This window comes from Thamnophis sirtalis, unplaced genomic scaffold, assembly GCF_051295495.1.
Source record: "Thamnophis sirtalis isolate CommonGarterSnake01/CBP01778 unplaced genomic scaffold, rThaSir2_p1.2 scaffold_9, whole genome shotgun sequence".
Lineage (NCBI taxonomy): Eukaryota > Metazoa > Chordata > Lepidosauria > Squamata > Natricidae > Thamnophis > Thamnophis sirtalis.
The window spans coordinates 78,479,994-78,492,600 of record NW_028261389.1 but is presented as its reverse complement, the minus strand read 5'-3'; the positions used below and the strand labels follow the sequence as shown (position 1 = coordinate 78,492,600).

The following is a 12,607-nucleotide window of genomic DNA, read 5'->3' as shown; positions in this document are numbered from 1 at the left end:
CCTCAATGACCATCTAAAAGGATTCAAATGACCAGCTGTCTGCAAGGAATATAAATCCTTCCATTCCCCACCATCCAGCCAGAGCTGAAGAAGCTTCTTGGATGAAAAGTGAAAATGTGTTCAAAGAAAAACCAGAAACTCCAGTTGCCTCCTGAAAAAGCACTTTTGGGAAAGTCCTGCTAGATGTACATCAAATGTCCCTGTGCTTCTTGTCTGGCCTTCAGGTGCTTTGGAGAATAGGTTGACCTCCTCTTCTTTGCAGCAAATGTGTGCTTCTCGTTGATGTGTCCTTCTTTGTGTTCTTTTAGAGCCCACCTTTGTGGATGCTCATCTCATCCCAGATGGCACCGACCCCAACGATGCTAAAGTGTACTTCTTCTTCAAGGAGAAGCTGATGGACAACAGTGGTACCACCAAACAGATCCACTCCATGATTGCCAGAATATGTCCCGTAAGCAAAGATGCTCCTATGCTGCTAAGGATGCGAACGATTCACCCTTGATGGAATAAGGGGAAAGATATCCTAGAATGTTTTGTTGTTGTTGGTTGTGAAGTCATGTCTGACCAATCATGGCCCCATGGACAACGTTCCTCCAGGTCTTCCTGTTCTCTACCATCCTCTGGAGTCCATTTAAGCTCATGCCAACTGCTTGGGTGACTCCATCCAGCCACCTCCTTCTCTGCCGTCCCCTTCTTCTTTTGCCCTCCATCGTTCCCAGCATGAGGCTCTTCTCCAGGGAGTCCTTCATCCTTCTCATCAGGTGGCCAAAGTCTTTGTGTTTCCTCTTCAGGATCTGGCCTTCTAAAGAGCAGCTAGGGTGGATCTCCTCTAGGACTGACTGGTTGGATGGCCTTGCAGTCCAAGGGACTCACAGGAATCTTCTTCAGCACCAGAGTTCAAAGGCCTCCATTCTTTGGCTCTCAGCCTTCCTTATGGTCCAACTTTCTAAATATAAATAATGTTTTATAAAAATCATGACATGTTTCTGTTTGCAAATGATGAATTTCAACCAAGCTCAGGAACAGCTAGAAGGAGGGAAGCCATAAATCGATCATGCCTGATTATACTAGAAATGTCGGTAACATAATGATGACAGTAACATTTCTTTATACAATATACTTATTTCCTGTTAAGTCACTAATATTTTAATATTATAAATAACCCTCTTTATCACTATCAAGAAAATGTTCCAGCACATTTTCAATATCTCAATTTTGTCTAAACACCAATAAAAACAGTTCCCAATAAGATTTAATTAGTCCCAAGTTTATAGTTTATATATGTAAGTCGCCTGAATTGATAGTCCTTGAAAACTATATTTTCCAATATATTTTGCATCCAGTTAGTCATAATAATATCTTTAAATATATCTAGTCCTAGTTTTTCGCCTCCTAATCTTAATATATTTATAATCAATTCCATTATATATCTATATATGTGTTACTATTTTCCCAATTTAAACTTTCCACTTACTTCTGTGGGTTTTCAATATAATTACTATATTGCAAAATATTATATCTCTATCCAGCATTCTACATCTTGAATCTCCTTTTCATAGCCAGCATATGACTTAATATTGTATTTGAAAGGGATGGGCACTAAAATAGCTCCTTTGTGCATGTTTTTTTTTAAATGTTGTGCTTTTAAGTTGACTAATCTTTGCCAAAACATGACTTGTGACCTAGATTTTGCACTGCTGTTTTCTTCTCCTCCTTATTAATATTTTTAATAACGCACCTGGAGATATTTTTCAGAAGATACTAAATGCGATGAAATATGAATGTTTCTAATGAAGCCAAGGTGATTTCTTAAAAGATTTGGGATTCATTTTTTTTGTCCTTGAATTCACTGTGCCAAAATGTGAAAAACAGGCTTTGAAAGATTGCGATCTGAACATGTGTGTGTGTGTGTGTGTGTTGCATTGATGATGACTATTACAATTTGGCATCGAGAATCTTATTTAGAAAGTTGGCCGGAAACCAATTCTACTTTAATAAGTCCATTTCAACACAGGAAATTGAGAGAGTCAGTCTTCCCATTGTGATCCCACCGTCGGGATCACAAGTTTAATTAGCACTTTGCAATTCAATGAGGCAATAAATTAAAAGCGCAAAGACGGAGGGAAAAGCAACAAAGGAAGGGCATAAAACTATGTGCATCCATGTCCAATCAGCAATAAATCGGTAGCTATCTAAACAAGGCGTGATATTTCAAAGTTATCCGATGGTTTCTTTTTTAAATGCCTGGGTTATTTGATTAAAAACCATTTTCTTCAGCAAGGGACTTTGTACCTTGCTTCAATCCCTAATTTGTTTAATTGCTCTGTAAGCAATTCATTAGTTAATAGCTATAAAATACAGTGGGGATTATCCTGATGGAAAGTAACAGATACATTCAAAATTTAAACAGACATGTTTATGATGCTTCAAAAGAGGAAGAATAGATAGGGAGGGAAGGGAAGGAGGGAGGGAGGGGGAAAAGGAGGGAGGGAGGGAGGGAGGGAGATATTATTGTCACATTCTGTATTCTGTATATTATGTCACATTCTGTTCTGTTGTTTTGTTTGTTCCTTTCTGTTCCGTTCAATTCCTTTCTGTTCCATTCTGTTCCTTTCTATTCTGTTTCACTGTTTTGTTTTGTTTTGTTCCTTTCTATTCAATTCCATTCTGTTTCGTTCCATTCTGTTCTGTTCCTTTCTGTTCCATTCTGTTCTGTTTTGTTGTTTTGTTTTGTGTGTTTTGTTCATTTCTGTTCCGTTCAATTCCTTTCTGTTCCATTCTGTTCCTTTCTGTTCTGTTTCGTTGTTTTGTTTTGTTTGTTTTGTTCATTTCTGTTCTGTTCCATTCCATTTCATTCCTTTCTGTTCCATTTTGTTCCTTTCTGTTCTGTTTTGTTCCTTTCTGTTTTGTTTCATTGTTTTGTTTGTTTTGTTTTGTTCCTTTCCGTTCTGTTCCATTCCATTTTGTTCCTTTCTGTTCCATTCCATTCCTTTCTGTTCTGTTTCATTGTTTTGCTTTGTTTGTTTTGTTCCTTTCTGTTCTGTTCCTTTCTGTTTTGTTTCATTGTTTTGTTTTTTTTGTATTTCAAATGTTTTATTCATTTTCATTTTCAATTTTGTACATTCACTTATATACTGAATATTTGCAATAATAATAATATAATAAAAAAAACCCCAACCTAAACACAACTCATCATAAACCCAACCTGTCGCTTTCATACACCCCTTCTTCTCCCCCTCCAACTTTCCTTTCTCCCTCCAACAATCACCCCTCCTACTTCCCTTTCCCCTCCTATCTTCCTTTCTCGCCTTCCTCACCCTCCTTCCCCTCTCATCCTCCTTACATTCCCCTCTTCCTCCCTCCTTACTTCTCCCTCTTCTTTTCCTCTACTTCTCACTTTGGTGCATTTCTCTATTCATTAATCTATTCAGTTACTAAAAATTGCGCTAAAAAGAAAAGAGAAGGAAAAAAAAGAAAAAGAAAAAGAAAAAAAAAGAGAAAAAGAAAAAGAAAAGATAAGGACCAACAGTATACAAGTGTATTCTTCTTATTCTATATATTGAGACTATATCTCCACCCACCCACCCACCCCCAATGAACCCCCCTCCCTAATCCCCTCCGACTTCCCAGGTCCCACACCCGGCACAGTTCAGTACCATTCACCTTCTAGAATATCTTATTAACAATAATAATGAAAATAAAATAAAAAGAACACTCCGAAAAAGAAAAAAAACGAAAAAATAAATAAATAAATAAAAATCTTTTGCATTATGCTCAGCCTCCCATCATTCTTAAAATTTAAACAGTATAGATCATTCCATTTATATTTTGTCTTCGTCCCTTGCTTCTTTGATATTTACCCCCATCTTCCTGTAGACTCTCCAGATAGCCTTTCTTAACCTTATATTCAAATAATAGTTTATACAAAAATCAATTTACCTTCAAATACAGAGCAGTCTAATCATACTTTCGCTACTCATCTTCCTACCCCTCGTTTCTCGTCTCCATTGTTTTGTTTTTTTTGTTTTGTTCCTTTCTGTTCCATTCCATTTTGTTCCTTTCTGTTCCGTTCCATTCCTTTTTATTCTGTTTCATTGTTTTTTTTTGTTTTTTTTGTTCCTTTCTGTTGTGTTCCATTCCGTTCCATTCTATTCCGTTCTGTTCCTTTCTGTTCTATTTTGTTGTTTTGTTTTGTATAACCTTTACAAAGGCCCTCCTCTCCAGCAAATACATGTAGTCCCTGACTTATAATAGTTCATTTAGTGACCATTTGAAGTTACAGTAGCACTGAAAAAAATGACTTAGGACCATTTTTCACCCTTATGACTATCATAGGATCTGCAGGGTCATGTGATTTACATTTGGATGATTGACAGCTGACTCATATTTATAATGATCATGTTGTCCCAGGGTCACACAATCTCTCTGACAAGGGGGGGAACCAAATTCATTTAACGACCCTGTTACTCACCTAACAACTGCAGTGATTCACTTAACAATGATGGCAAGAAAGGATGTCAAATGGGACAAAACTCCCTTAACAGATTTCTCACTTAGCAACAGAAACTTTGGGGTCCATTAGAGTCATAAGTTGAGGACTGCTCATATAATCCTTAGGTAGCCTCCTGCACATTACACTTTTTCTGTGAAGAGTCCCCAGGAAGACAGCACTGAAGAACGTGGCAGCATTAAGGCAAAAAGAAAAACCGAATGATCATTTAGTGCTTTCAGAGTCATACTAGGAAATGCACAATTGCACCCATAAATCGAGGACTAACCGTATTGCAGAAGCCTTTGATCCAGTCAGTTAATCCCTGATCATTTCAATTTAGGAAAATAAAGAGTGTGCAACTTCTCTTTGTCCAAAGGCTTGCTGAAAAATGCTAAGAGACATCGATGTCATCTGAACATAATGCATATTCTTTCTTTTTCTTCTTCTTTTTTTGGCAGAATGACACAGGCGGACAGCGAAGTCTGGTCAACAAATGGACCACTTATTTGAAGGCAAGACTGGTCTGTTCGGTCATGGATGAAGATGGCACCGAGACCTATTTTGATGAATTAGGTACCGTGGCAACGTTTTCATAATTTGACTCTGTGTGTGTGTGTGTGTTGTTCAGTACACTTTGGCACCTTGGTGTTCGACTGCACAACGAATTTGATACTCAACACATTGTGACAGGAAAAGTATGTCCCACTACTCATTGTTTGTTTAGTACTCAACTCACAAGCTACCCTGTTTCCCTGAGAATAAGACCTCACCGGATAAGAAGCCCAACCGGGCTTTTGAGCACATGGGCTAAAATAAGCCCTCCCCTGACAATAAGCCCTCCCTGAAAATATTGCAACACAGCAGCAGCCATGAGGTGACCACACTTGCCGCCTCCTGCACCTTAATATTAATAAGATCTCCCTGAAAATAAGGCCAAGCACTTATTTTGGGGGGTCAAAAGAAAATAAGACCCTGTCCTATTTTCAGGGAAACATGGTAGTAAGTCTCAGAATCGGCTGCCTTGTGACTCACTACATTACTACTTATGGGGAAAATTTGTTTGGTACTCAACATTTTTGGTACTCATCGCGCCTCCTGGAACCAATTGAACATGAGTACCAAGGTACCACGGTACTTGAATCCCTTTTCTACATTAGATTGTTGAAAGATGATCAAAATTCTGAGTCCCAAAGGTGCTTTTTTCAGGAGGGAACTGGACTTCCTTTTGAAGACATTTCGCTTCTCATCCCAGAAGCTTCTTCAGCTCTGACAGGATAGTGGGGGAACGGAAGGATTTATATCCCTTGCAGACAGCTGGTCATTTGCATCCTTTTAGAGGGTCATTGAGGCCACTTGGAGGTTTGTCTGTGTCCTCAGGGTCACCTGAGTGGTGCTTAATGGTTCCTGGAGTCTGCAATTTTTCCCTCTGAAAATCCATTTCTACCATTCAGAGGGTGTTCATCCCAAATTGTGTAGCTCAAACTCTGTAGAGATTCTCAGTCATCAAAAGAAAAAAAAACAAGGAAGTCCAGTTGTCTTCTGAAAAAGCACCTTTGGGACAATTTAGTCAATATCTTGCACCTTTTTTTTAAATAACCCAGGAAATGTTAAGAGAGGATAATTAAAATGGGCTGTTTTCAGAATACCCGGCCAGGAAAGAAAGCTGTACAGTAAATGCTTAAATAATTATAGCTGTTTTTACTTCAAAGAAGGGCTGGGTTTTTTTTCCCCCAATAGGAAAATGTAGAAAACTCTATGTAGAAAATAGAATTAAATTATTTTAATAGAGTAAAATTTGGGCTCCATTCTGGTCATAAGTTGAGGACCACCTGTGCTTAAAAAAACTGTGCAGTCACATAACTTGGTGAAAATATTGGGCTACCTGATACAGGAGTGTAGGTTTAGTGTCCTTTAAAAAACCATAAGCATACAATTTATCTTCATGGTCCTCGTATTTGGAAATGATTGAGGGCAATCAAACCACGTCTTGAATAAAAAAATCTGCCTATCCTCACAGCAATTTGCCTCCTTGCAGCAAACAGCAAACAGCCTGTTTCAGCTTCAGCACAGCCTGATTAGCACGATCAGCTGATTGTTGGTTGGCTCGGCCTCCCGATGATCAGCTGTTGCAAGATGCAGGGATTGCCATAGCCTATTGCCGCTTCTGCGGGGATCGGAATGGGTGGAGAATAGGCCGCGTGGAAGCCGAAAATGAGGCATGCAGAGGCCAAAAAACGGGTCATACGGAGGCAGCAATAGGCAATGGCAATCCCTGCAGCTTGGAACAGCTGATGGTCGGGAGGCTGATCCAACCAACAATCAGCTTGTGCTAAGCAGCCTTTGCTGAAGTTGAAACTGAAACTGAAACTGGCTGTTTGCTGCAAGGAGGCAAATTGCTGGGAGACAGAGGCAGATTTTTTTTTCTTGTTTTCCTCCCCAAAAGGTAGGTGAGTGTTATACTTGGGAGCGTCTTATACTCTGAAAAATATGGAGTATATGGAGGCCAAAGGGTGGGGTCCAGTGTGTGGGCAGGGCTATATTTGGTGTATGAGACACACCCAAATTTTCGCCCTCTTTTAGGGGGGGGGAGAGAGCGTCTTATACTCCAAAAAATACGGTAGGTTGTTTGCAAAACTGAGTTTGTCGGGAGCAGAGGAAGCCTGGAAGCTGGTTTGCAAATATGGAAAATGCCCGCCTTCCAAGTTGCAACCACAAAATGGTCTCAATTTGATAATATAGAGAGGTCTGTTATCCTCAAATATATGTGCACAACCTTTTCAGCAATACCAGTTTCCCCAGGCGTTTTCTTACGCGCCAGTGGAAAGGCAAAACGTAATGAGAAAATGAGCTGGATCCATCTAACAGTTTACAAGAAGTTTCGCTTCAGTTCACTTGTTTCTGGACTATCTTTCCTGGTCTCCATTAGTCTGCGGCGACGGGAGATGGGGGGCTAGTTATACACCACCCCTAGGTTATAATAAAGAGAGGTTTGCAGTCCCTGATGGGGTATCTCAAATGATCTCATAGTCTGCGATTCCCTGATGAGGTCATTGGCGTTTTACTTTCTCCAGCCTTTCTCCGGGGAAGGTGCCAGCAAACCTTCCACCGGCTCTGAATTCTTCTTAGTCTAGAATCACCAAAGATCCCCATAGCTCAAATGGAGATAGTCCAAAGGTTGGGTGATCTTTAGGGATTCTTATTCTTGTTATCCACTGGAATAGAGATAGTGGGTGGGTTCCCACAAAAGAAGAGGGGATCAACCTCTTCTCCAAAGCACCTGAAGGCAGAACAAGGAACAATGGATGGAAACTGATCAAGGAGAGAGAACCAGAGGTGGGTTGCTCCCAGTTTGGCCAAACCAGGAGTGGCGGCAGTGGGAGGCTCCGCCCACTCACCTCTACGCCTCTGTGCATGCGCAGAAGCATTGCGCACGAGCGTGCAAGCATCACAAGCACGAGCAAACCAGTAATAAGCTGGTTAGCGATCCACCCGCTGGGCAGAACCAACCTAAACTCATCTGTGTATCAAGTTTGGTTGAAATTGCTCGAGGCATTCCAGAGTTATGTACACAGAGAGAGAGAGAGAGAGAGGGAGGGAGGGAGGGAGGGAGGGAGAGAGAGAGAGAGAGAGAGAGAGAGAGAGAGAGAGAGAGAGAGAGAGAGAGAGAGAGGGAGGAAGATGTCTGACCTTTCCTTTATGTCTGTGCTTACTTTTAGTCCCTTGAACGCCTGTGTATTTTAATTTCTAGGGATACGTTTGTCTGTGACTCATTTTTAAAAAAAAGAAAGAACGAAAGAAGGCAGCAAAGATCTAGAAATACACAAAACTGTATTTGTTGGTTTACTTAGCAACTCTTTTATCCCTGCAGAGGATGTTTTTCTACTGGAAACAGAGAATCCGAGAACGACCCTTATATATGGCGTTTTCACCACTTCCAGGTAATCCTTCATATCTGTTTTAAGAAAAAGAGCTCAAAATAAAAGACGTGGCACATTCAGTGACGTGGTTCCTGTTAAGATGTATCTCTAGATACATTGTGTGTGTCCTAGTTCTCTTCTCTTCTTAGATGTTCTTACAGTGGACCTGATGTTCTTGGCTCTATAAAATGTTCTCCTGAAGCTATTTAAGTATATATTAAGTATTAAAGGCAACACTGTGACATTGCTAGAAAATCAAATTACTATGCTATGCCATGGTCATTTGAATAGAATAGAATAGAGAAATGAGTATAGAATAGAGAATAGAATAGAGAAATGAGAATAGAATAGAATAATCATAATAGAATAGAATAGAGAAATGAGAATAGAATAGAATAGAATAGAATAGAATAGAGAATAGAATATAGAATAGAATAGAGAAATGAGAATAGAATAGAATAATCATAATAGAATAGAATAGAGAAATGAGAATAGAATAGAATAATCATAATAGAATAGAATAGAGAAATGAGAATAGAATAGAATAGAATAGAGAATAGAATAGAGAAATGAGAATAGAATAGAATAGAATAGAGAAATGAGAATAGAATAGAATATAGAATAGAATATAGAATAGAATAGAGAAATGAGAATAGAATATAGAATAGAATAGAGAATAGAATAGAGAATAGAATAGAGAAATGAGAATAGAATAATCAGAATAGAATAGAATAGAATAGAGAAATGAGAATAGAATAGAATAGAGAATAGAATAGAGAAATAATAGAATAGAATAGAGAAATGAGAATAGAATAGAATAGAGAAATGAGAATAGAATAGAATAGAATAGAGAAATCAAAATAGAATAGAGAAATCAAAATAGAATAGAATAGAATAGAGAAATGAGAATAGAATAGAATAGAATAGAATAGAGAAATCAGAATAGAATGTAGAATAGAATAGAATAGAGAAATCAGGATAGAGAAATCAGAATAGAATAGAGAATAGAATAGAGAAATCAGAATAGAATAGAGAAATCAGAATAGAATAGAATAGAATAGAATAGAATAGAATAGAATAGAATAGAATAGAATTTTTATTAGCCAAGTGTGGTTGGACACACAAGAAATTTGTCTTTGGTGCATAAGCTCTCAGTGTAGATAAGGAAAATAATACATTCATCAAGAATAAAAGATACTAAATTTAGTGATAGTCAAGGTTACTAATAAGCTATCAAATTGTACTAAACTTGAAACAATATAAATTGAAAGATACAAGCAATGTGGTTTTAGTCACAAGTGGGAAGAGATAGATATTAGGGAGGAAGAGAAGAATAGTAATACATTCTTAGTAAATTATTTGACAGTGCTGTGGGAATTACGGTAGTTGTTAAGCAGAGTGATGGCGTTCGGGGAAAAAACTGTCCTTGTGTCTAGTTGTTCTGGTGTGCAGTCCCCTATAGCGTCATTTTGAGGGTAGAAGTTGAATCAATTTATGTCCAGGATGCGAAGGGTCTGTAGATATTTTCACAGCCCTCTTTTTGACTCTTGCAGTGTCCAGGTCCTCAATGGAAGTCAAGTTAGTAGGAATTGTTTTTTCTGCAGTTCTGATTCTCCTCTGAAGTCCGTCTCTGTCTTGTTGGGTTTCAGAGCCAAACCAGACAGTTATGGAGGTGCAGAGGACAGGCTCAACAATTCCTCCGTAGAACTGAATCAGTGAATCAATCAATTTGACAGTGATTATTTTATGTATAATAACATCTGCATCACCTCATCTAAGAAAATGTTACCCAAATCTGTAAAACGTTGATTTGTGTTTCTTGCAGCCGTAGGAGGGAACTTTATTTGGGGGGGGGGGGTAGCATTGTAATGTTTACTCTTCCTGGAGTTTTCACACATGGAAGTTATATGTAAACAACTTCATTTTTCTGGATTTCTGGGACCGCGCTTAGCAAGTAGACAAATCCACACCAAGTGTCCATGTTAATGAGCCATGCACGCAAAACCACATTATGTAAAAGGGGGGAAAAAACTTAACAGAATGTGGGTACTTTCCTAGAAACACTTTCTATAAACACGTGCTTTAAATCCAACGTGGATTGGAGTAATGCTTTATGAAAAGACTGGAATCCTTATGAAAAGTTTTGCAAGGACGTTGTTCAAAGGAAAAATGACCTCTAATATTGAAAGCTAGAAAAAGAGAAAGCTAGGGAGAAAGAGGAAAAAAACACACACATAAGAAAAGAAAATGAATAGTCCCCATCCTGAATTCTTTCGGGATTTTTCTTTAAAACCCTTATTGTATTTTTCCTGTGGCCTCTGCAAATAATATTCGAGCGATGCATTTTGTGTTTCTAAAAAAAACTGTGACATTTCCGTCTGGAAAGATCCACTGCATGAGTCAATTTACTCTTGCTTTTCATGTTTGTGTCACTTTCAAAAGATTGAATTTGGGGGGGAAATTATTTTGGGAGTACCTTGGGGTACTACTGTGCTATTTACTACTGTAGGTATTTTGTTACACAGGGGGAAAAAAATAAAACTTTCTGCAAATACTAAGGGAAAGAAATAGTAACCATGTCGACAGCATTTTAAGAAATAATCAGCCATCTGCTTCCACCTCACTGTTACTTTTCAAAAATATCCATAGCAATTTTTCTAATGCGTACCAAAAATAATGATGATACTACTACTACTACTACTACTACTACTACTACTACTACTACTACTACTACTACTTCTTCTTCTTCTTCTCCTCCTCCTCCTCCTCCTCCTCCTCCTTCCTCCTTCCTCCTCCTCCTTCCTCCTCCTCCTCTTTGTCCTCCTTTCTCCCTTCTCCTCCTCCCCTCCTATTCCTCCTCCTTTCTCCTTTCTCCTCCTCCTCCTCCTCCTCCTCCTCCTCCTCCTCCTCCTCCTTTTCCTCCTCCTTTCTCTTTCTCCTCCTCCTCCCCTTATCCCTTCTTTTTCTTCTCCTCCTCCTTCTTCCTCCTCTTCTTTGTTCTCCTTTCTCCCTTCTCTCCCTTCTCCTCCTCCCCTCCTCTTCCTCCCTCTCCTCCTCTTTTTCTTCTTCTTCCTCCTCCTCCTTTCTCCCTTCTCCCTTCTCCTCCTCCTCCTTCCTCCTCCTTTTCCTCCTCCTTTCTCCTTTCTCCTCCTCCCCCCTTATCCCTTTCTCTTCTTCTTCCTCCTCCTCCTCCTTTCTCCCTTCTCCCTTTTCCCTTCTACCTTCTCCTCCTCCTGCTCTCCTCCTCCTCCATCTCCATCCTTCTCCCCTTCTCTTTCCTCCTTCCTCCTCCTCCTCTTTTTCTTCTTCTTCTTCCTCCTGCACCTTTCTCCTTTCTCCCTTCTCCTCCTCCTCCTCCTCCTCCTCCTTCTTTCTCCTTTCTCCTCCTCCCCTTCTCCCTCTTCTTCTTCTTCCTCCTCCTTTCTCCCTTCTCCTTTTTCCCTTCTACCTTCTCCTCCTCCTCTTCCTCCTCCTCCTCCACCTCCTCCTCCTCTTCTTCTCCTCCTCCTCCATCTCCATCCTTCTCCCCTTCTCCTTCCTCCTTCCTCCTTCCTCCTCCTCTTCTCTACTTTCTCCTTCCCCCCTCCTTTCCCCCCTTTCCTTCTATTTGCACCTCCTCTTCCTCCTGTTTACCTTCTCCTTTCCCCTTCTTAAGAGCCAAGGTGGCGCAGTGGTTAAAATGCAGCACTGCAGGCTACTGCTAGATCAGCAGGTCAGCGGTTCAAATCTCACCGGCTCAGGGTTGACTCAGCCTTCCATCCTTCCGAGGTGGGTAAAATGAGGACCCGGATTGTTGGGGGCAATATGCTGACTCTCTGTAAACCGCTTAGAGAGGGCTGAAAGCCCTATGAAGCGGTATATAAGTCTACTGCTATTGCTATTGCTATTGCTATTCTCCTCTTTCTCACTTATTTTTTTCTCTCTCCTCCAACCAAAAAAGTCAATTTGTTATTTAGTTTCCTCCCAAAATTTGGTGGCATCGCTGCCCTAAAGCATCAATCATTCTTTTCTTCACTGTATTCATGCCTCCTTGTTCTGAATATGCCCTTTTCTCTTGCCTCTTTTGTCCTTTGCCATAATGAATGGATAATATGCATTTTCTCCAAACAATTGTTATTTTTTATTATTATTATTATTTTTAAAAAAGACTCCCTTGGAATAAGTGAGCGTCTCTCTTGCGCTCCATCAAGAGCCAGAA

General features: G+C 39.7%; 1 protein-coding gene across 1 annotated transcript in view; it reads left to right on the top strand.

The window, feature by feature from the left end:
- The window catches only part of SEMA3C (semaphorin 3C), a 157,179-nt gene that overhangs the window by 93,114 nt on the left and 51,458 nt on the right, over positions 1-12,607 (top strand). The window contains exons 8-10 of the mRNA XM_087722358.1: positions 309-451; positions 4,951-5,065; positions 8,361-8,430. Coding sequence (XP_087578484.1) covers positions 309-451; positions 4,951-5,065; positions 8,361-8,430 — 328 coding nt within the window. The remainder of the gene's footprint in view (positions 1-308; positions 452-4,950; positions 5,066-8,360; positions 8,431-12,607) is intronic.